Source organism: Diceros bicornis, chromosome 4, assembly GCF_020826845.1.
Source record: "Diceros bicornis minor isolate mBicDic1 chromosome 4, mDicBic1.mat.cur, whole genome shotgun sequence".
Classification (NCBI taxonomy): domain Eukaryota; kingdom Metazoa; phylum Chordata; class Mammalia; order Perissodactyla; family Rhinocerotidae; genus Diceros; species Diceros bicornis.
In genome coordinates, this window is record NC_080743.1 from 53,026,939 (window position 1) to 53,049,295 (window position 22,357).

Sequence of the window (22,357 nt, forward strand, 5' to 3'; positions counted from 1 at the left end):
TACACAGGTTTTTACACTGGTTTCCAAATACGCAATTGTGCTCCAAACATTTGTAAGCTTAAACTCCCCAAAGTTATATTTCAACCTATTTAAAGAAAAGTCCCAGGAAGGCAGAAAACAACTTTCCACCCTGCCCTGAATGCCCGCTGTTGTTTGAACAGTAGCTGCTGCCTGAGGGGATTTAGCGTTGGCCAGGCTGCAAAGCCCAGGGCAATGAGCTCTCCTCATTCATGGGTGGGTTCATGCATGGCTCTCAGTTTCTCTCTGAGGAATCCCTTGTTAGCAAGTAAATGTGTCCCATCCCATAAGGGCTTTGAATCAGGGTAATGGCGAAGTCAGCCAGGTTGAAGGAACAGAGGGGACTTAAGCCTTGTTTCCAAGCCATGACCTCCCCAGGGCTGTGCTGGCCTTACGTGTAGGGGAAGGAGGTAGGTGCCAACTTGGGGTAATTTCAGAGCGGTATTGGTTCCATGCTAAAAATCATCTCCCCACCCATCACCGTGCTTGATGAGGTGCCTGGAAATCTCACTATTGGTCATTCCTTTGGTTTAAGGCTTTGAAGGCATCTATTAAATCATATATATTACTGGCAATAACTTTATTCATCAGCACCTCCCTATAATTCTGATAATGGGCACTCACCTTGTACTCTGTCTAAGACTTTGTCCTGGTGCCCTCCCTAGTAACTCAGCCCCTAGGATGAGCTGTGCTTTGCCCATATAAACTCCCTCCTGAGTTGGAGGTCTAGCTCCAAATCCTGATCAGTGGTAACCCTGCTGCCAGTTGAGCAATGTCCCTGATGGTGTCTGCCTGCCTGGTGTCCTGCACAACTTCTGTAGCCTGGCTTCCCTGTTGATGTGCTTCTTCTCCTTCCTCACTCCCCTCCGTCTGGGCTCTTGATGTCTCACTGTTTTGACTCTTCCGGTGCCAAGGCTCCTCTGGACCACACCCTGCTGGCTCTTTCCCAGCCCCAGTCTTCTGCCTACCAGCCTGGACTCCAGGGAACAGGCCTAGTTTAGAAGCCCCAAGCCTGTTACAAGAATTGATATTGGTGGAAATAATAGTTACAACATCAAATAGGGCCTTTTAGAATGTTAACATATGATATCTAGTTGTTTTAATTAAAACCTTTTATATGCTTCCTTCAACTTCTCTGTCCCTTAAGGCCTTTGCTGCAACAGTTGGTGCCAAATAATCTTGTTTTAGGTGCTACCTGGGTGCTGCTTGAATTCTGTGCCTTTCCAGAATTTTGGACAGACTGAGGTCAAGGACAGCTGTACTCTGGGGTTTCCTCTGGAAGGAATCTGGGTTTTCCTACCTGCATTCTTCTCCTGCTCATCAGTGGCTGGCTTCTTCTCAGCTGTCAGACCTCATCCTCAATGTCACCTCCTCAGAAAGGACTTTCCACCCACCCTATCTGCAGAAGGTCCCACCCCCAACTTTGTCAGCTCTCTATCTGTTTCCTTCTTGACACTTATCACAATTGTAATTATTTTGTTTGTTTACTTGTGTTAGGGTGTCTTCCCCACCAGACTGTAAGCTCTGAAAGGTGGGAACCATATCTGTTTTATAAAATTGTATTCCTAACGCCTAAAATAGTGCCTAGCTCAAAGTAGGTGCTCAACACTTAATTATTGAATGAAAGTTTTTCTCTTTTCCAATTGAAATGACAATAAAAAACTATAGACCATATCCATCTCTGATGACCATCAAATGACCAACAAGGGTAAAAACCACTGATCCTATTCTATTTACATATCCATCATTTGTAAATTCTTCTAATTCTCCAGGGCCAGTACATGGATGGACTGCAGGGCTTCTAGGATCTACTGAGGTTTGGGAAGTGGGCAGCATATCTTTGGCAGCCCCTTCCAGTCTCACTGTTTTCTTCATCTCCACATCCATGAAAGCAATCCTTTAAGGCATCGGTAAGGCACCTAGTGCCCTTGTTCTTTTGTTTTTCTCTCTGCTATCAAGATTTGCTATTAGGAAGAAATGTAAAACTCATGCATACTACGATTCTTCAGAGCAGTGTTATTAGCATTTAGCCACTTAAACACTTTAGCCATAGGCATGAAACACTAGTGGTAGAAATTCTGCTCTTATCTGGCACTGGAGGAAGGAAATTAAGGAAAGGGGCCTGCAGGGGCCTACAACCCGGAGTGTGTTCACTATATTACTACTCAGTTTACCTTCTTCAGTGGTAAGCCTTTGGAGGGGAAAGGAAGAGAAAATGAGAGTAGATACATGAGGTTGAAATCTTACTCACTATAATGTAAGTCCCTTGGCTTTTGCAGTCTGGGTATAATATAAACTGTTAAATGTTAATAGCTACGTCTATAAAACCATGAGATGCATTGCTTTTTTTCTAGGGGAAAAAATGGATCCCAGATGCTTTTTCCAGTTCAACTACTCAGGATCCTCTGGGCTGAGCACCTTGCCTTTGGACAGATGCCATGTGTAACCCAGAATCTCAACATCGGTGTCATGAGATGTGTTCTATGATCTCTTCGCAAGCTCTCTTTAAAGGGCTTTTCCCTGATAAACAAGGCTGGTTTGTAGTCAAGAGAATACTTCTCTTTGTATTTCCCAGCCTTTGTTTCTTTCTCTAGGAAACGGCACTCAGTTGTTGGTAAAGGGCTGGGTGGTCCCTTGACCCTTTGTTCGGAGCAGGAGTCATTTCTCCTCCTCCAAAGAGATATGATCCCAATCAGAGAGGCCAGTGAGAAGCTGCCCACTGTCAGGGAAACTTCCAAGACCTCAGTTTCCATGTCTATATAATGGGGATACCAAGACCTATTTCACAGAGTCATGTTTGAGGTCTTCACTTCTCTAAAAACTCAGCCAGTCTTTAAGGCCCAGATCAGTCTCTCCTCTTCTACATAGATTTTTCATATGTATCACTTCCTGGAGCCTTATGGTTCTTAGAATTGATAATAAATGAATTCCCATATAATTTTATTCTAATTGTTTCCTCTGTGTGAGTTAATTTGATCACCTTAGGTAGATTGTGTGGTTGGAATCATCTCTCAACAACCCAGGTTTTCAAACACTATGCATTCACCATAATAACAAAAATAATAAAGATAATACCAACAAATACATTTAATGACAGACATTATTTCCTTGGCAGTCTGCTGAACTCTTTATAAACAATCTCTCATTTGACAACCCTATGAGGTAGATAGTACTATGTCCAATTTATAGATGAGGAAACCAAGGCTCAGACACTAAGTAGCTTGCTGGAGTCCAGCTATAAACCAGCAGCTGGGATTTTAACCCTTGCATGTCTGACTAAAAGCTCTTTGCATTACTGACTGACCGATGGGGAGGGGGAGGTCTGAGTGTTCCCCTCCCCCATCAAGTCTGCCATCCTTCTTTTATAGTCACAGCATGAAAGGGACACAAAGGAGAGACCGATGTAGGGCCAAATTTTATTAAGACAAACTACACATATTACAGCTTTTTCTTTCTTGAAAGCCCCATCATCAAGGACTGATCTCATAAAATTTCTAATCCAAGAACACTCATTTCACAAAACAAACACATTTCAGAGATGGAAGGAGAGCGAGTCTTATTTTTTTTTGAGAGAAAGAGAGAGTCTTAATGCCAGTGCCAGACAATATAGTAAGGTGTTCCCTCCAGGAACCTGGGATGACCAGTCATTCTTCTCTAACTGGCATCCTAGTGAGTTGCCTCCACCTCTCTACATTCATCCTTCCCTCCACCCACCAATAACATCCAGATATCAGCAGAGGGGCCTGGAGATGGGCAGGTGGGCCAGAGGCTGTGCCTCCTTCCGAGCCTTCACCCTCCTCCTACCTTTCATGCCTATCTGTTTAGGCTGATGATACTGAAAACAGTGAGGCTCAGGCCCTCTGCCAGGCATCTGGAGGGGAGGGCAGGAAGATAAAAGTTTCTCTAAGGTTTCCTTTCCTTATTTTAGGACTCCCCTCCCCTTCACCCACTCTATCTCAGCATGTGTACACACACATACATGCATTTTAAAAAGTAACCATCTCCCTATAAGTCTCGGTATTCAATTTTGAGCATCCTTTACCTTCATCTAAAATAGCAACCACCCATTACAGATGGACTGAATAGAGAAACCAGGCCAGTCGCTGGGGAAGGCAGGGCTTTCCTGAAATCCTCATGTGTCAATCTCATTAGGAGCACCAGGGAGACATAGGAATCTCTGTGCTCTTAAACAACAGCCCTGCCAAGGGAGCTGGAGATTCCCCTACTGCCTGTATGCCCTTGCTAAATCCTCCAGGGAGACAGAGATCTGGGGGCCTCCATAGCTGTCATCACACCTCATCTTGGCACTCTAAGTTGGCAGTCAGCAAGGGAAATAAATAGGAGGGAAAAATAGCTTTCCAGTATTTTCTCTCCTTTTTAATTTTCTTCTTCACAGCAGAATTATTTTTTCCCAAGGGGAATCTTAGAAGCACAATGCCCTCTTTGTTTTAATAAGACCTGGGGAAATTCCACTGGCCTCCATGGCCGGTGATCTGGTCAGGATCTGAGAGAGGATGATGGCTCCTTGGGCATTCTGGTGGATACAGTCTTTGGGAGGGCACTGGGTGAATAGCCAAGGGAGAAACAGAAGGGATGGTTTTTATCGTTGGGTTGAACTGTAAAAGAGCCGCAGGATGACAGGTGGTGGCAGGAATTCCAGTGGAGTCTGTGTGCACAGTGACTCCCTAGGGCAGCTTGCATCCTTATAGGCTGGTTGTACACCCTGGCAGAAGGAAAATCTGCAACATCACCAAGGTGGGACATTTGCCAGAGGCACAGATCAAGGCAGTTGTAAAGTTGAGGTTGCTGGTCAAGTTCCAATGACCTCTTTTTAAGTAAGACTGGGTAGAGGGAGAGGTAGCCAAGGACAGCCCAAGGCAACCTCACCACGACTCTAAAGTATGGCCCAAGAAGACAACAGATTCAAGAGAACATCTAATGCAAGTTCCTTGATACATTCTCTTTATTGGCCAGGAACTTTGGGCTCTTCCTTGCAGGTGGAAGGGAGATCGGGTCAAGAAAGCCATAGAGACTTGGAGAACCAACTTGGTATATGGCTAGTATGTAGAGAGTCATCCTGTCCCTCTGGCTATCCATCCCAAGCCAGATTTGCCGTGGTTCCCTTCCCTTCCTCTCCCCTGTTCAATGAGTAAACTGAAAGGCTTCACAGAGTATACTGGGTAGAGGAATGGGAAGGGACAGCAGCCTGGGTGGGTAGCCATGTGTTTGACTGCACTTGCAGAGCCCTGGTCATATCTTCTGGAATAAATGAGCAATGTTATTGAGACCCAGGGCCCAAAAGGAGCAAAGCAGTGATGAGAATGAGAAAGATGGGGTCAGAAGGCACACATCTTTCCTTTCTGAGCCTCCTTTGTTCCCACCTGGTCCTAGCTCCCCCACACTGGAGGGTCACACTGATAGGTCATCTGACCTGGCCTTGCTGCTGGCCTTGCTGAGACAACGCTTGTCGCTCTGGTAACCACGGGGGAGGCGATGACCTGGGGAGACTCCATTGAGTTCCTCAGGCTTCTGGGCATAACGAATATGAATGAAACCCTCCCCAGGAATCTGCTCCTGGTCTTGCACTTGCTCTGTGGCCAGGTTGTCTGTGTTCTGCTGGGAGGCCATCTTGTTACTGAAGGGATTGAAAAATTTCCCTCCAGGGCCGTTCTCCACACACTGATAGAAGTCAGGAGGTGGTGTGCAGCTCTGGACTATTCCAGCAGAAGGGCCAGGAAGCTGGCACTCAGCCATGCCCTGCTGTGACTTGGCAAATCGCTGTCTGATCTTCTTCCAGCCCAGGTGGTAGAGTTCAGCCAGGCTGAGGAAGAGGGACAGTCCTGCCACAGCCAGCATAAAGACAATGAAGACATTCTTCTCTGTGGGCCGGGATACATAACAGTTGACAGGGTGGGGGCAAGGACTCCTGCGGCAGACATGCAGGGTGTTCAGGAAGATCCCATAGAGGAGGTACTGGCCCACAATGAAGGCCACCTCCATGGTGGTGCGGATCAGGATGCTGCAGACATAGGTGTTGAGCAGCGTGCCCTGGAGGACAATCTTTCCATTCTCTTCCTCCCAGCAGGACAGCTCTGCCTTCTCGGCCACTGGGTATTCATAAGAGCCAGCGCCCCGGACGTCTTTGGCCCTCTCCGCCTCCCGTAGCTTCCGCTTCTTCTGCATGCGCACCGTGTGCATGGCGTGGAGCGTGTACAACAAAGACGGCGTGGAGACGAAGATGATCTGCAGCACCCAATAGCGGATGTGCGCGACGGGGAAGGCTTGGTCGTAGCAGACGTTCTCGCAGCCGGGCTGAATCGTATCACACTGAAAATCCTCCTGCTCATCCCCCCAGGATGACTCAGCAGCCGCGCCCAGCACCAGAATGCGGAATATGAAGAGGACTGTGAGCCAGACCTTGCCGATCACCGTGGAATGTTTGTGTACTTCTTCCAGGAACTCTCCCAGGACGCTCCAGTCACCCATCTTGGCTCAGCAGAGGACAGACGCCAAGACTTCTGCAGATGGGGGAGAGAGAAAGAGAAAAAGAGAGGGATGCTTTTGCACAAGTCTAGAAGGTCCAATCATGCTCTGAGATTCCGCTGATACCAATGTGTTCTTTAGGAAGTGCAACTTAGAAGCCAAATTCACCTAAAGAGCCCTCTTTTTGTCCCCCAGCAAAAATAAAAAGAAAGAAGATTCAAAGTGGCCATGTTAGCAAGGTTCGAGTATGGTTCCCACACTTTAATGGACCCAGAAATCAGCTGAGCTGTGTTTTACAATGTGGATTCTATGCTCTTACCCCCAGAGATTCTACCTTGGGAGGTCTGGGGTGACCCGCCCGGAATCTGGATTTGCAGCAAGCAGCCCAGGTGATTCTAATGCAGGCAGTCCAAGGACAACACGTGGAGAAACACGAGTGGTAGAAAGAACACAGGACTCGAGTCTGCGAATGTGACTCTGGGCATCTACCTCACTGACTGTTTCCTCGTCTGTAAAACGAGGATGGCAATAGCCACACCAGAGGATTTTTGAGCATTAAATGAAATGAGGTATGTGATATGCTGAAAATACAACAAATGTTCCCTATGTTTGAATGGCTGTCAGGTGGAAAAAGACTTTTTTATGGCTCCAGGGGGCAGCACTAGGTGGAGGAGAAAAGAGTGAGGTGGGAGTGGCAAATCTGGTCCCTCAGGAAGCATTCTGTAACAGTCAGAACCATCCAGCATGGACCAGCTATATTGGGAGGTGATGAACAAGAACGTGTTTGGTTACAGCAGCTAAAGGTATTGTGAATGAGGGCTCAGGTTCCCCCAGCTGGTGAGCAGCTGGCAATGCCAGTCTCCTCCACCTCAGTACAGTACAGCCATTTCAGCTGTACGGCTCGGCTTGTCCTTCTGCATACAGAAGGTGCCCACACACAGCCCTGCTCACCTTCATATCCAGAATAAATGCCCCAAACCTTTATATCCCATACAAAACCTTGCCTCATCAGGCCCTTGCCTGCTTCTTCAGCTTCATTTCCTGCCTGTCCCCATTAGTTCCCTTTGTCCAGCTGAGATGTCTGAAGCTGCCCAGAGAATCTCAGAAATGCCAGCCAGTGCCCTGAGACCTCTGAATCAACTCTTTAATCGCCTACCTCTAGAATTCTTACTTGATGAGCAATAAGTGTCCTTATGGCTTAAGCCTCTAACCAATTCTAATCAACAGAATGACCAAAAAAAAAAAAAAAAAAAAAAAGGAGGGAATTGAACATAAATATACCCTTCTTAGAGTCATAAAACCTCAGATTCTGATGGGACCTTAGAGGTTGTCAAGTTCTAACTGTGACTTTCACATCTTTACTGCCAATGCACCCCTGCTTCCTATCTGAACATTCTTTATGCATGTGAGGAAGAACAGGGCAGAGGTGCCACATTTCATAGTCCAGGTTTCCTTGGATCCTGAGTTGATACCTTGACAGAGACCAGCCTCCTGGCCCTGTCTTCTCCCAGCCCCCCACTCCCCACCCTGAGAGTATGCAGAGTTCCGGGGAATGAGGGAGTCCATGAGTGAGCGTGAAGGGCCTTATCTCCGTTCCCCTTCATATCAAAGACCCACCCACGTCTTGAGACCTTTCCTCTGGTTTATCAGACATCTGCCCTTTTCCTCAGGTGGTGAAGGGCCCTCTCCCGTAGCCTCCAAATGTGGAAAATTGTGGAGCGTTTGCTCAAAAGGAAAATGGCTGATTAGATAAAAGTTTGAATGGTCTGTCATCTCTTCTGGGCACGTGCACAGTGTTCACCACCTTCAGAATCAGCCACACGCATGCAGGGACCAGGAAGTGGTGAGTGTCTGAGAGAAGGGAGGGAGGGAAAGGGAGCAAAAAGTGGGAAAAGACAAGAGGGAGTTGGAAATGGAGAAAAAGAGATCATGTAACAGTTAAGAGAAGATGGTTTGGGGGTTAACTGAGTGGAGTTCAAATGCCTGTTCATACTGCTGAGCTTGGAGAAGTTATTAGATCTGTGTCTCAATTTCCTCATCTGCAGAATGGGAATACTATTATGCCATTCATAGAATGTAATGAGGTGGTGTATAAAAAGCACTTAGCGCAGTGCTCCATATCTAAGAACTAAGAATAAGAAGCAGCCATTACTAGCAAGGAAAGTGGTGGGGAAGGACAAGAATAGAGGGAGAGAGAAAGACAAAATAGGAAGTAGAGAGAGGTGCATTACAAAGGAGAAGAGAGAAACAGATAGAGGAGCAGGAGAGAAAGTGAGAGGGAAACAGAAATGGAAATAAAAAGAAAGAGAGAAACAAATGTCATATTCTTCCAGGATTTAGGGCAACTTTTCCAAACTCTCCTCAATCCCTGAAGACTTTTCCCTTGACTCTCTGACTCTGTCACTCATTCCTTACAAGTCCCCAAGGATGTATAAAAATAGTTCCAGGCAAAGAATGTGATGCTTTGGTCTGGTCTGCCAAGAGGCTTGACTGCTGCCTCCCTCAGTTGTGGTCCAAGGAATCCTACCTGGAAGAAGTAAAGCTCAGGTACAGGAAAGGAACATCGTGGAATATCAGAAAGACAGTATTGGAAAGGATGCCTCCTCAGGAGGGAACAAGAGAAATTAGCTGAGGAGGGGCAGGGGTGGGGCAGACCCCAGGGGCCCTAGTGACAGCAAATAGGGTGAAGGTCCTCTCCTTGTGACTTCCTGGATGACTCAGGCAAGGTCAGAGAAACTTAAAATTGCTACCATGTACTAGCTGCTCGGGTTAAAATATGAAAGGTCCCTGGCTGAAGTCAGTTTCCTGGCTACACTAGGTCCCTGTAGGCCCCCGACAACCTCAGCCAAAGAAACTTGTAGATTAGATATTCATTAAGTTTACTGGGTGTAGAGCATATAAAATTCTTTGTAGATTATTATCCATTTTTTAGCAGGAAGTTGTGTTAGGAGGGGCAAAGGAAGCTGCCCACACCATGAATAAATTCTATCAAATACAATGGTAATAGACCTCACTGCTTTAGCTGTGAACTTCACTGGCTTCCTGCCACTCATAAAGTCCAAACTCTTTAACTTGAACTTGAGACCCTCCACAACACAGCCTCATCTTATCTTTTTCCGCTGTTCCCCTCACATATTCAATACTTAAGCTACACAACTCCCCTTACACGTATACACGGCCCACAATTTCTCACCTCTTCATCTTGGCTTCTCATGCTTCCTCTGCCTACAATGTCCTTCTTCCCTTTCATTCATTCTTTAATAAGTTTATTGAGTGGTTTCCAAGTGCCAGGCATCTTGTGAGGCACTGAAGATAGGACAGTTAAAAAGACAAACCAGGAGTCCCTGCCTTTATTGAGCTTAACTGCCTTGATTTCCCTTAATTAAGGGGAGAGATCAAACACAAAGTTGTAATAAAGCATGATATGTTTTAGCATTAAGGAAGTACAGGGCTCTATGGGAACATATGGCAGCAGGTTGACTCTGGTTTAAAGGGTTAGGTAGGGCCTCATTAGATCACTGCCCTCCAAAGAGCCCTGGATAATTGAATTCTTCAGCTCTTTGCAACTGAGACAAGTTCTGAAATCCCCAAGGCAAAAGAGAGGGTCCCTTAGAACCTGGACAAGATTATCCCAACTCTGAAGATTCTTCAATCCAAAACCTTCAACATCCTCTTCCAGTGTGTCGTACCCTGGGACAAAGCAAAAATTTTGGAAGAGTCACCAGGGAACTTGTTTGCTAATAATAACATGGCACTTGGATAAGAGGGAAAGGAAGGAAGATTTTTGTGTATAGTGAGCATGAATCATGTAATTCCTTTACTTCATGTATTATGTGGTTAGAAATAAAATTCAGTATTTATGTTCCCAACCCAGTACTTCTCCTTATGTTGGCATTGTTGCCTCCCTACACAGTTTTCAAAGACAACCAGTTTAGAACAACCCAGATGAACATAAACTCATAGCCAGGACCTCTTCCTCTGAGCCCATAGCTCTAGGTAGAAATGGAGAAGTCTTCTTAAATTGATCTCAGCCCTTTTTAACATGTCCTGAACTCTGAAGACTCTAAATTACCCTCCAGCATATAGGACACATTCCCACACTTGGTTATATGCTACCTCACCCTTGTTCTCCAAAAGCTTCTTGTCTATAAGCCAAACCACAAGTACTTTTTTGAGTTCCTACTATGTGCCTACCACTGTTCTGGGTACTGAAAATAATACCTAAGAGGTCCCAGGCCTGGCACATGTTAGGCACTCAGTGGTATCTGGTGAATTAATAAAATCAGGCATGATTCCTGTCCTCAAGGATTTAACAGCTTTTTCCCTAAAGTGAGTAGTAGACTTCTCAAAGTCAAAAGCTTTGTCGTCTACTTTGTATACTTATTGCATTAGGTTCTCTCATTAGGTGCATAATAAATGCTTTCTTAATGATTGAAAAAAGTGTTTGGTCTAGCAGTAAGATTGCAAAGTGATCCTATGGAGGCTCAAATCTTCCTTCGTAAGTCCAGCAATAAAAAAATAAAATCTTACACAGTTCAAAATGCTTCCCCTACATTCTCTTGTTGACTCCAAGAGTGAGGGACCATATTTGTTTTGTTCAAGATTGAATACCTTCAGGACATATAGACACTCAATTTTTATTGTTGAACGGATTAATCCTCATAACCACTTTGTGGAATGATGGTTATTGCCTTTGTTTTGCAGAGGAGGAAACATATAGAAAAGATAAGAGATTTGCTCAAAGAAACAGGTCCAGGGCTTCACTCCAGAGTTTCTGATCAAGTCTGGTGCACAACAGAAAGTTTCCCTCCATCTCCTCTCCAAGGGTGGAGCCCAGCAATTCTTATGTCTCCCCCTTTGGATCTTCAAAAGCTCCTGCTCACCCTGGGGCAGTGAGTGATTTGAGACACAACACTGCCATTTAGTGATAAGGTCCAGGGGTCAGCTTTTATGCAATCAAGCAGATACTTCTGACACTCCCTTGATGTGACCAGCACTGGGTGGAGTGCTGAGGGGATTATGGAAAAGTGTAAATCAGTTCAGTTTCACAAACATGTATAGGCATGCCTCATTTTATTGCACTTTGCAGATACTGTGTTTTTTACAAATTGAAGGTTTGTAACAACCCTGCATTCAGCAAGTCTGTCAACACCATTTTTCCAACAGTGTTTGCTCACTTCATGTCTCTGTGACACATTTTGGTAATTCTCACAATATTTCTAACTTTTTCGTCATTATTATATTTGTTGTGGTGATCTGTGATAAGTGATCTTTGAAGTTACTATTGTAATTGTTTTGGGGAGCTACAAGCCACGCCCATTTAAAATGGCAAACTTAATTGATAAATGTTGTGTTTGTTCTGACTGCTCCACTGATGAGCTGTTCCCCCATCTCTCTCCCTCTCCCCAGTCCTCCCTATTCCCTGAGACACAACAATATTGCAGTTAGGCCAATTAATAACCCTACGATGGCCTTTAAGTGTTCAAATGAAAGAAAGAGTCACACGTCTCTCACTTTAAATCAAAAGCTAGCAATGATTAAGCTCAGTGAGGAAGGCGTGTCGTAAGCTGAGGTAGGCCAAAAGCCAGGCCTCTTGCGCCAAACAGTTAGCCAAGCTGTGAATGCAAAGGAAAAGTTCTTGAAGGAAATGAATAGTGCTACTCCAGTGAACACACGAATGATAAGAAAGTGAAACAGCCTTATTGCTGATATGGAGAAAGTTTTAGTGGTCTGGATAGAAGATGAAACCAGCCACAACATTCCCTTAAGCCAAAGCCTAATCCAGAGCAAGGCCTTAACTCTCTTCAATTCTACAAAGGCTGAGAGAGGTGAGGAATCTGCAGAAGAAGTTTGAAGCTAGCAGAGATTGGTTCATGAGGTTTAAGGAAAGAAGCCATCTCCATAACATAAAAGTACAGGGTGAAGCAGCAAGTGCTGATGCAGAAGCTGCAGCAAGGTATCCAGAAGATTGAGCTAAGGTAAATAATGAAGGCGGCTACACTAAACAACAGATTTTCGATGTAGACAAAACAGCCTTATATTGGAAGTAGATGACTTCTAGGACTTTCATAGCTAGAAAGGAGAAGACAATGCCTGGCTTCAAGGCTTCAAAGGACAGGCTGACTCTGTTATTAGGGGCTAATGCAGCTGGTAACCAAGTTGAAGCCAGTGCTCACTTACCATTCTGAAAATCCTAAAGCCCTTAAGAATTATGCTAAATCTACTCTACCTGTGCTCTATAAATGGAACAACAAAGCCTAGATGACAGCACGTCTTCTTACAAAATTGTTTACTAAATATTTTAAGCCCATTGTTGAGATCTACTGCTCAGAAAAAGGTTCTTTTCAAAATACTACTGCTCACTGACAATGCACCTGGTCACCCAAGAGCTCTGGTGGAGATGTACAATGAGATTAATGTTGTTTTAAGCCTGCCAACACAATATCCATTCTGCAGCCCATGGATCAAGGAGTAATTTTGACTTTCAAGTCTTATTATTTAAGAAATACATTTTGTAAGGCTCCAGCTGCCATAGATAGTGATTCCTCTGATGGATCTGGGCAAAGTAAATTGAAAACCTTCTGGAAAGGATTCACCATTCTAGATGCCATTAAGAACATTCATGATTCATGGGAAGAGGTCAAAATATCAATATTAACAGGAGTTTGGAAGAAGTTGATTTCAACCTTCATGGATGACTTTGAGGCGTTCAAGACTTCAGTGGAGGAAATAGTAAGAGAACTTGAATTTAGAAGTGGAACCTGAAGATGTGACTGAATTGCTGTAATCTCATGATAAAACTTCAACAGATGAGGAATTGTTTTTTATGGATGAGCAAAGAAAGTGGTTTATTGAGATGGAATCTACATCTGGTGAAGATACTGTGAAGATTGTTGAAATGACAACAAAAGATTTAGAATATTACGTAAACCTAGTTGACAAAGCACTGGCAGGGTTTGAGAGGACTGACTCCAATTTTGAAAGAAGTTCTGCTGTGAGTAAAATGTTATCAAACAGTATTTCATGCCACAGAGAAATTGCTCGTGAAAAGAAGAGTTGATCGGTGTGGCAAACTTCGTTGTTGTCTTATTATATTATCCTTGAAGAAATTACCACAGCCACCCCAACCTTTAGCAACCACCACCCTGATCAGTCAGCAGCCATCAACATCAAGGCAGGACCTTCCAACAGCACAAAGATTACAACTCACTGAAGGCTCAGATGATGGTTAGCATTTTTTAGCAATAAAGTATTTTTTAATTAAAGTATGTACTGTTTTTTAGACATAATGCTATTGCAGACTTAATATGTCACAGTATAGTGTAAACATAAATTTTATATGCACTGGGAAACAAAATTTATGTGACTCACTTTATTGTGATATTCGCTTTCTTGTGGTAGTCTGGAACCAAACCCACAATATCTCTGAGGTATGCCTGTGCTGAGTGTCTTCTTATGTGCTAGAAGTTAGGGACCTAAAAATCAATAAGCCTCGATATTGAAGGAACTCATTGTCTGGTGAGGGATACAAACACAACCGAATGTGGTGAATACTAGGAGAGAAGTAAGTGCAGCATGCTATGCAGATGCACAAAAGAATACTGACCCCAGCCAGGGGTGAGGGTGGAGGGTGGGTAGAGAAGGCTTCCCAAAGGAGGCAACCCTTGAGTAGGAGTTAGGTGTAGGTGATGTTTGTAGAGGTGAGGAGTTGGGGAGAGGGGAGGTATGGAAGAGATGGAATTCCAGACAAAGACAACTACATGAACAAATCTACCAAGTGAGACCCAGCATGGTTTCAGAGGACAATAAGCAGAACAGGGAGGGAGAGTCTGCAGAATAGGCAGGGGCAGATAATGGAGGGCTTTGGAGGCCATGCCTAGTAGTTCAGAGTAGTTCTCAACCTACATGATGGACCATGTTCAGTACATGACTTGCTCCTGTGGGCAGACTCTAATCTAACACAGCCCCCAAATGGGGTAGGGGATATAAGGCAGGGCACAATAAGTAATCACCCTGCTCATAGAAGTCCTTAAGTGATGGCTGCAGCATACACTAGGTAGGCTGCAGGTGACAGGTGCCACCCAGCACACTGCTGAAAATGCACCCTCAACTCTCCTGCTCAAGAAGGCATATTGCGAGTGAGCAGGAAGCTACCATAGGGATGCCTTGAAAATTCTCTCCCTTCTGTTGATTCTAGTTCTGTCCTCTGGAGCCACACATAACAGCCCTTATAATACAGGATTTGACAACAATTTCTGTGTCCCCCCAAGGCAGCAGCTGAACTGTAAAGCCACTGGAGTTTCACATACATAATGAGAGTTACTTGCTTTACTGGCTGTGTGTTATCTCTCTAACTCAACCTGAGCTCCATGAAGACAAGCCCCATGTCTGTTCATCATTGTGTCCTCCCCCTGAAATCCCCCTACCCTCCCTTCCCCCTTAATGCATAATATTGTGCCTTGCATCTGGTAGGTTGATTATGTACTTTTTAAAAGCAACAACAATGGATGAATGACAGCATTCAGGTCACTCAAAACACCTAATGCTGGTAGAGAGGTCTCCCTTGGAAGCTGACCTAGGGGCACCTGCACAATGACTATGGTGACCAGAATACTAGGGAGACAGAAGCCACAGAGGCTTCTTTCTGCCCATGAGAGAGAGCACTCCACTTGGCTGAGCAGGACTGGATGTGTCTAGAGCAGGGACTTAGTCACCATGGACTATTCCTTTCTCTGCCTCCTCCCCACAGATCACTGGGGAGCTCACTCAAGTTTGTCAAAATTAGATTACAAGACCACTCCACAGAGTCTGAGTCTAATTCAGGACAATGACACATGTTTCTGGACAGTATCTATCAGATCTCTGGTTCTCAATAAAGGTTGTTATTTATAGTAATAATAACAATCCCCTGGGTCCATGCTATAATTCCACTCACCATACAGTGGAATGTGGCACGGGGCAGGGTTGACTTGCTTCCCAATTAAGAGAATTCTGCTGTAAAAGAACCCAAAGGGCCTCACTTAAAGGATGCCTTAGACATAATATCATGTCAGTGCAGCTCAGTTCAGAAAGTGTTTATTGAGCTCCTATGCTCTGCCAGACATCAAAGTTGGCTTTATAAAGTAAAGCGCAAGTAAAACCATCATCTCAGAACTCCTTAGTACCTTATTCATTAAAGTGCATTTTTCTGATTTTACCTCACCCCAATAGATTCTCCCTAAAATGGATATATAGGGAGAATTTCATGAGAAAGTGGTCTTGATCCTCAGCTACCTCAGAAATCGTCATCATCCTTGGAGATTCTCAGCTCCATTTTCTAGTTTACGCAGAGTTACACAAAAAAAGAATTTGAATCTAGGTGATAATAATAAAATAAGCTAACACTTATTGAGACCTTTCTATATGCCAGACATTCTGCAAGTTTCTTGATATTTTCTCATTTGAGTCTAACAACAACCTGAGGAAGTAGGGATTATCCCTGTCTCCTTTTTACAGGGCTCACAGATGGTGACTTGAGCAAGATCATACGGCTAGTAAGTGGTGGAGATGGCATGAAACTCAGTTCTTATGTTGTCGGGACAGCAATGCCCCTGCCTTAACGACTGGACTAGACACTGTCTAAATCACCTAAAGGTCCTTTCTTTGAAAATCCTTACCAGTCAAAGGCAGGCCACTTTTACATAAGATGACTGCTGCAGGGACGTTTGAGAGAATTGTTAGGATAGGGAGTTAATTTATAAGTGGTTGGGCATAATTCTTACACGTAGAGTTTACATTCTTTTCCTCATTTAAGTTTGGGGTAGCTACCTCAGCCTCAGGGGAAACAACCAGGCGCATGCTATGGCTACAGCTACTGAGTCGGCCAGTATGGGCACCTTTCCCAGAATTAGAAGCCGATGGGGGCCTGCAACCCTGAACCTTGATTACCATAGAGGGGAGAGGAAGATTGAGATGAGAGAGAAGGAGAAAGAGACAAATGGGAGAGATAAGTATCACTTCAGTTTTCCTCCTACTGCAGCCAATCGCAGATAATTAACTCCTCTTCCAATTTAATTATTTTATTCTGGCAAGGACAGCGTGGTCCACTCAGAGACACCCTGCTGGCAGACAGTTGTTTTAAAGCCAAGGAGGTGGAAGGGAGCAGGCAGTGCAGAAAGAGAATTATGCTAGGATAAGTAATTTTCTTCTTAAAATGTTGGAAGAAGAAATATTTACAAGGAGTGAATAGGAGGGGGTGGCAAATGAAGATATTCAATTACAGTGAAATATTGCGTGGTCTTTATTAATTACCCTGAATGGGTTGATTAATACCTATGCAGTTATTAATGAAAATTATATTCATGAAATGCTTATATTTCTTTATTATTTCTACTATTGTGTCATAGCTACAGTAGAGCTGAAAGGAATCCGAGATCAAACTCAACACCTTAGTTTTATACAAAGTGAAGACTAGGCTCCAGGGAAGTGAGGTAATAGTGATAACAGATACCACTAAGTTGAGTGTTTCCCGTGTGTGAAGCATTTTACAACTATACTTTCTACCCTACATTAACCCTGCTAGGAAAGTAGTATCATCCCATTTTTATGGCTGAGAAAACTGAGGCTCAGAGGTTAAGTAATTTGTACAAAGTCACACAAGTAGCAAATGCTGGATAAGGGACTCGAACCTGGTCTGCCTAACTCCAAAGCCTGCCTTCTCTCTCTATCTCTAAAAGGGCAAGAAAATCAAAGAGGCCCTAGGACTGACAGCTGGTGAGAAATCTGTGAGCAGGACTCGTCTCTTAACTCCCTTAAGCATGGCTTTCCCCACTTTCCCATAAGAGGCCCAGGGTTTTTCCTGTTAGCCTCTGGCTTACTGGTTGACCATCCCTTGCATATGCTGTTTCTAGAATTAATGATTATATTGAGGCCCTCAGCCCACAGTGGTCAGGATTCCCAGACTCTTCAGCATCTGCCACCATTTGGCCAGAATTCACATATAGAAAGTGATTTCCTTTTTTAGCCAGTAAGTGCTCTTGGCTGCGGCAGTGTCTACTGCTGGGTTCTCGGCTGGCCAAACAGCAGGCTCTGGTGTTCCATTGTTATTAAATCATAACAAAAGCAATAGAAACAGAATAGTTAGGCATTGGGACTCACAGTTCCTAAGAAATAGTGAGATTCAAACCCTGCCTCCATCACTCTCTGGTTGTGTGACTATAGGCAAGTCACTTAACCTCTCAGTTTCCTCCTCATCGGAGCAAAAGGAATGTTGACTCATAGAGATTAAACAACATGTGGATATGTGGAAATGCCTAGAACAGTATCTGGCACTTAGTAGACACTCAATAATGTTAATTCCTTATTTTCTTTTTGACATTTCCAGTAACAACTCCTCTCAAACATGATCCAACTAGGCAACTTGATGCAGAATTTGACAGTGCAGCAGACTGGTTAGAGTGACACAGCAAGGACCTCCACGTGGCGCTGGGTCGGGGAAGGTGACTATCAGAGGTAGGGAAAACACAAGCAATGAAAAAGATATTCATTTAACTGTAAATTAGTTCTTTCACTAGGCATGAAGACCCTCCGGAGCAGGGGTGGAAAGGAAAGGAGGTACAGGGCCCCACTCTGATCAGGCCCCTCTCATTCTGGTAACTGGTCCAAGCTGCCTCTGAACTTTTCTTTAACTCAAGCTTTTCGGCCTCGAGATGGACTCCATAAGTGTCCATATTATAAAATGTGTACTTTGTGTAATTCTTTCCTTCTGAGGAGCTACAGCACTTTTGAATCTGATCACCAAGCCAAAGGCATGTCCACAGGGTATGTTTGAAGCTGGCTCGTTTCTACCTGGAAGAGAAATAGGAGGCTATCTACACTGTGATCTGAGGGGAAGGGGCATCCTGACCCCTAATCACATCTGCCGTCTCTTGAAGTTCTATATCATGAAGATACCCGGTTGGATTAAGATTCTAGAAGTCCTCTGTGAACAAGAGCCTCATAAGAGAGGCTCTTTCTGGTTCCAGCTGTTTCTTTGTGACTCTAAACAAGACATTCCTCCTCCCTGAACCTCAGTTTGCTCATGTGTAAAACAAAGTGGTTGTGCTGGATGGTTGCTAAAGGCCCTTCTACCTCTAAGTTAGAACATCCGGGGAGTTTGTGACTCTCCCAGTTGTGATAGGATGGCAAGTTAGTAGCAAAGCCAAGAGGCAAATTCAGACTTTCTGACTCCCAACTTAGAGGTCAGCAAATATAGTCCTAGAAAAAAAATCTGTGCAACTAGAAAAACCAATCAGTACTGTCTCAGAATTACATGTCATGGTGAGCCCACTGTGGAAAGGCCTTTGCACCAATTCAAAGAGACTTGGGCTGAGGATCAGGTGACCTGAATTCTACCCTACTGTTCTATTGTTCATTGAGCACCTACTATGTCATAGCCATTTTAAATACATTATTTTATTTAATCTTCATAAAACCTTACAAGGAAAGTATTTATTAACCTCTTTCTTTGTGAATGTGAGTGGCTTGTTGAAGGCTGAATTTTTCTTGCCCATGATTTGCTAATATGTCAGAAACAATTGATTCACAAAGTGGCATCAAGCTGTCATTTACCAGGAGTCGGCAAATTCTGACTATAGAAAGGAAGTCAGCTTCTTTTCTAGGAGACCTGAAGGTTTCCTGGAAAAATGGGCCTCTCTCCCCTTTGGTCAGCTCAATCCTTGAGCCCACAGTGGGGTAAGTTCACACAGAGAGCTGCTGGAATCCCTGGTGGGTGAAGTCTTCCCTGGGACAGAGGGCAGAGCCTGGGCCTGGGTCTCCGTGGCCCTGAGGACTTGCAGGTCTTCTAGGTCCTGTCCTGATTGATCCACACAGACAGGCTCCCTGTCCTGTTTTAATTGGTTGGGCCCAGAGGTGGGATCAGCGGGTATCCCAGAGGCCAGGCTGCACTGTGGTAGCCCTGCTGGCTGCTAGAGCCCAAAACTTCCACTGCATGTGCCCCTCACCAGCCAGAAGAGATGATGGGGAGCAGGTGGGCAAGTGGGTGTCACTACCAGAAAATAGGATTGTAGAGATGCTTAAATGGAAGAAGTGGGGAGGGTGAGGGAGAAACAGAGGCTCAGAAAACACAGCCAAACACCGAAGTCAGAAGAGCCCTAGATGCGAGTGAGCACAACAGGATGTTCTCTCAACTGAACTGGCCCTGACTCACCATTTCACCTCCAACAAGTCACTTCCTTTTACTAGGCCTTGTTCTCCTTAGTTGTCAAAGAAGAGGTTGACTGGCAATCTAAGAGACCTCTTCCAGTTCTAATGGCTTAGGACTTTAGGCCAGTACTAGGAGCGGGGACAGGAGTGAGGCAGCAAGGAGATAAGAACAATAACCAGTTTCAAGAGCCCAGCAAGAACATCTCTGGGGTTCCAAGGCAGTGGCAAAACAGGGCAGCACGATTGTGTTACTGCCATGGCTCTATGAACATCATGTGTCTGGGTGAGGGGATGCCCAGAGGATGCCAGTTTGGAAGCCAGGGAACACACCTCCCACCATTCTCTGCTATTCCTGTGGTCTCACTGGGACTGCTCCTTGGCAGCTGCTGAGTGAGGAAAACACTTAGAAGGACAGCTTGGGGAGCAGGCTCCAAACAGCTCTGCCGCCCTGGGGAACCTGGCTGGAAGGTGGAAAATTCAGAGTTGTCCCTAGACAGCAGTGAATCAGGGTCTGGGCTGGCTGTGACTCTGGGGGCAGTGGGTGGAAGAGATGGAGGCCACTTGGCCTGCTGATATGAAAGTCAGGCTGGGATGCCTCTAAATACCAGCTTGTGTGCCGAGCCATGAGCTCACCCCACCAGGCAAATGGCCTTGGTCTCGTCTCTGTTCAGTTTTGCTGAATGTCTCCCAGGTCTCCTGGCTCCCTGTCCAGGGCTCCTTGTGCTCCCCTTCCTTCCCTCAGGCCAGGCAGACCTGGTATGCCAGAGCCTTTTTCAGGAAACAGCCCAGTGAGATGCTGAGGAGTAAGAACCAGGAGTCCCCCCCATTATGGTGGGATACAGGGAGGCGGAACAAAAGTACAGTAAGGATGTAAAATCCTCACATCAATCTGCCCTTTTCAGTGATTTGAGGTGCCATGAGCCTAAGGAATCATAGCCTTGTGCAATGTTACTGCTGAGTGGAACCAAAAGAATCTTTCTGCTTCAAACCCCTCGTTTTAGAGATGAGGAAACTGAGGCCCAGAAGGGGGAAGTGTCCAGTCCAAGGTCACACAGCCACTCAGTGCACCAGAACCCAGGTCACTTGGCTCCTGAGCCCAGGGTCTTTCACCACATTCTCAGAAGAGAGGTCAAGGAGCTGACAGAAACCTTTCTGCCCTGCGGCCCTCTACCTTACCCTGCCCAGGAGGAAAGGAGACCTTCAGTGGGTGCCTCTCCCAGGCTTCCTCTCTGGGTCTCACCAGCCTCTTTCCTCTGACCGTGAGTGGCAGGCCTGATTGCTCACAATGCACAGCAGGGACATGATCCTCTGCAGGAAACTAAGCAGGGAATATTTTTAAACCATCCAACATGCCTTAGGGGGAAAAAAATTAAAACACTCCCCTAGATGCTGTGGAAAGCATTTCAAAAAAGATTCCAAGCCTAGACGAAAGATCATAAAACAGTGATGGTTTTTGTTTTTAAAGGGCCAATCCCATCTTAATAAAAGTGCTTGGAAAGGGACTGGTGACCTGCTTGTAAGATGCCCCTGGAGCACTACAACTCCACAAGAAGTAAACTAATTCCAAGGGCCTCCACTCACATTCCTACAGCTCCTTACAAATCAAGTAAGTAATTTATCTGCTGCTTCAGAAACCATCCTCCTTAATATATCCAAACCTCAGCATCACAGGGAATAGTGAGAAGGGTAGGAAATAAACCCACAGATACAGAAAAAGAGCTTTGTTGTTATCCAGCCTGGAATTCAAGGCTGTCTCTTCTGGCTACTTCCCATCAACTGATAGTTTTCTCTCTTAAAATTCAAGTCTACCCTTACCTTCTTCTCTTCCTCCTCTCTGGGATTTCCGTTGGCTTCTTCCTTCTCTGGCCTTCTCGTCTCTGACTGCCCACTGTTCCTTGCTCTTGAGCCTGTCAGTTGTTCCTCTTCCACCCTCTTTTTAATCAGTATCTGTCGCCCTCCCTCCTCCCACTTCTTCCTACTCTCTCTCTCCACCCCCTTCCCCCTCTGGATCCCTCCCTCCCCTCTCTCTTTTGCACTCTTAGAATCTTTGCTCCTCATTTGAAAAGTTTTCTTCCCTCCACCTCCTTGCAGCCTCTCCTTACTGTGTTCTCCTCAGGAGACAGAGCCCTCCTCCTCCCCCCCTGCCCTCCCACTGTCATTGTCACCACAGTCCTTGCTGCTGGCCCTCTCCCTTGGGCTGGTGGGGCACCGCCTCCTTAGCTCTTGGCCTGCCCAGCCCTCTGCTGAGCCTCCTCAGGCTCCTCAGGCCACGGCTTTCCTGGAACATCAGCGGGAAAACCGGCACTACCCAAGAGATCCCTCCTCCCAGCCTTTTCCTGTCTTCAGAGAAAAAGGTGCTCATTCATGGAACAGATCTTTTGGGGACCTCTAGAATGCCCACATCAGTGAGCTGAGCACCAGCTAGCACAGGAAACATGGTCTCACAAATCACAACACCAGCACCCAGAATAGACACTTTTCAGGGCTAACCTGAAAGCTCCAAAGGATGGGGAGAGGGCATCCCCACCACCAGGGCTGTCTTCTTCTCTCTTCCTCCTCTAACTAGAAGAGAGCACCTTCTATGTACCAGGCACTCTGCTAGGGGCAAGACAGATAAAGATATAGATATAGATAGATATAGATAGAGACAGAGACAGAGGTAGAGATGGAGATA

At 45.3% G+C, this 22,357-nt stretch overlaps 1 protein-coding gene across 1 annotated transcript; it reads right to left on the reverse strand.

Annotated features, from left to right (window-relative positions):
- Positions 1-3,969: 3,969 nt before the first annotated feature.
- On the reverse strand, positions 3,970-21,567 carry GJA5 (gap junction protein alpha 5). The gene is made up of 2 exons (XM_058538973.1): positions 21,499-21,567; positions 3,970-6,536 (listed from the first exon to the last, which is right to left on the reverse strand). The coding sequence occupies exon 2, from the start codon at positions 6,502-6,504 to the stop codon at positions 5,428-5,430; it is 1,077 nt and encodes a 358-aa protein (XP_058394956.1). The 5' UTR covers positions 6,505-6,536; positions 21,499-21,567; the 3' UTR covers positions 3,970-5,427.
- Between the last annotated feature and the right edge of the window lie 790 nt (positions 21,568-22,357).

Excerpts from the sequence above, each read along its gene's own strand:
- GJA5 (XM_058538973.1), bottom strand. The coding sequence starts at position 6,504 with ATGGGTGACTGGAGCGTCCTGGGAGAGTTCCTGGAAGAAGTACACAAA.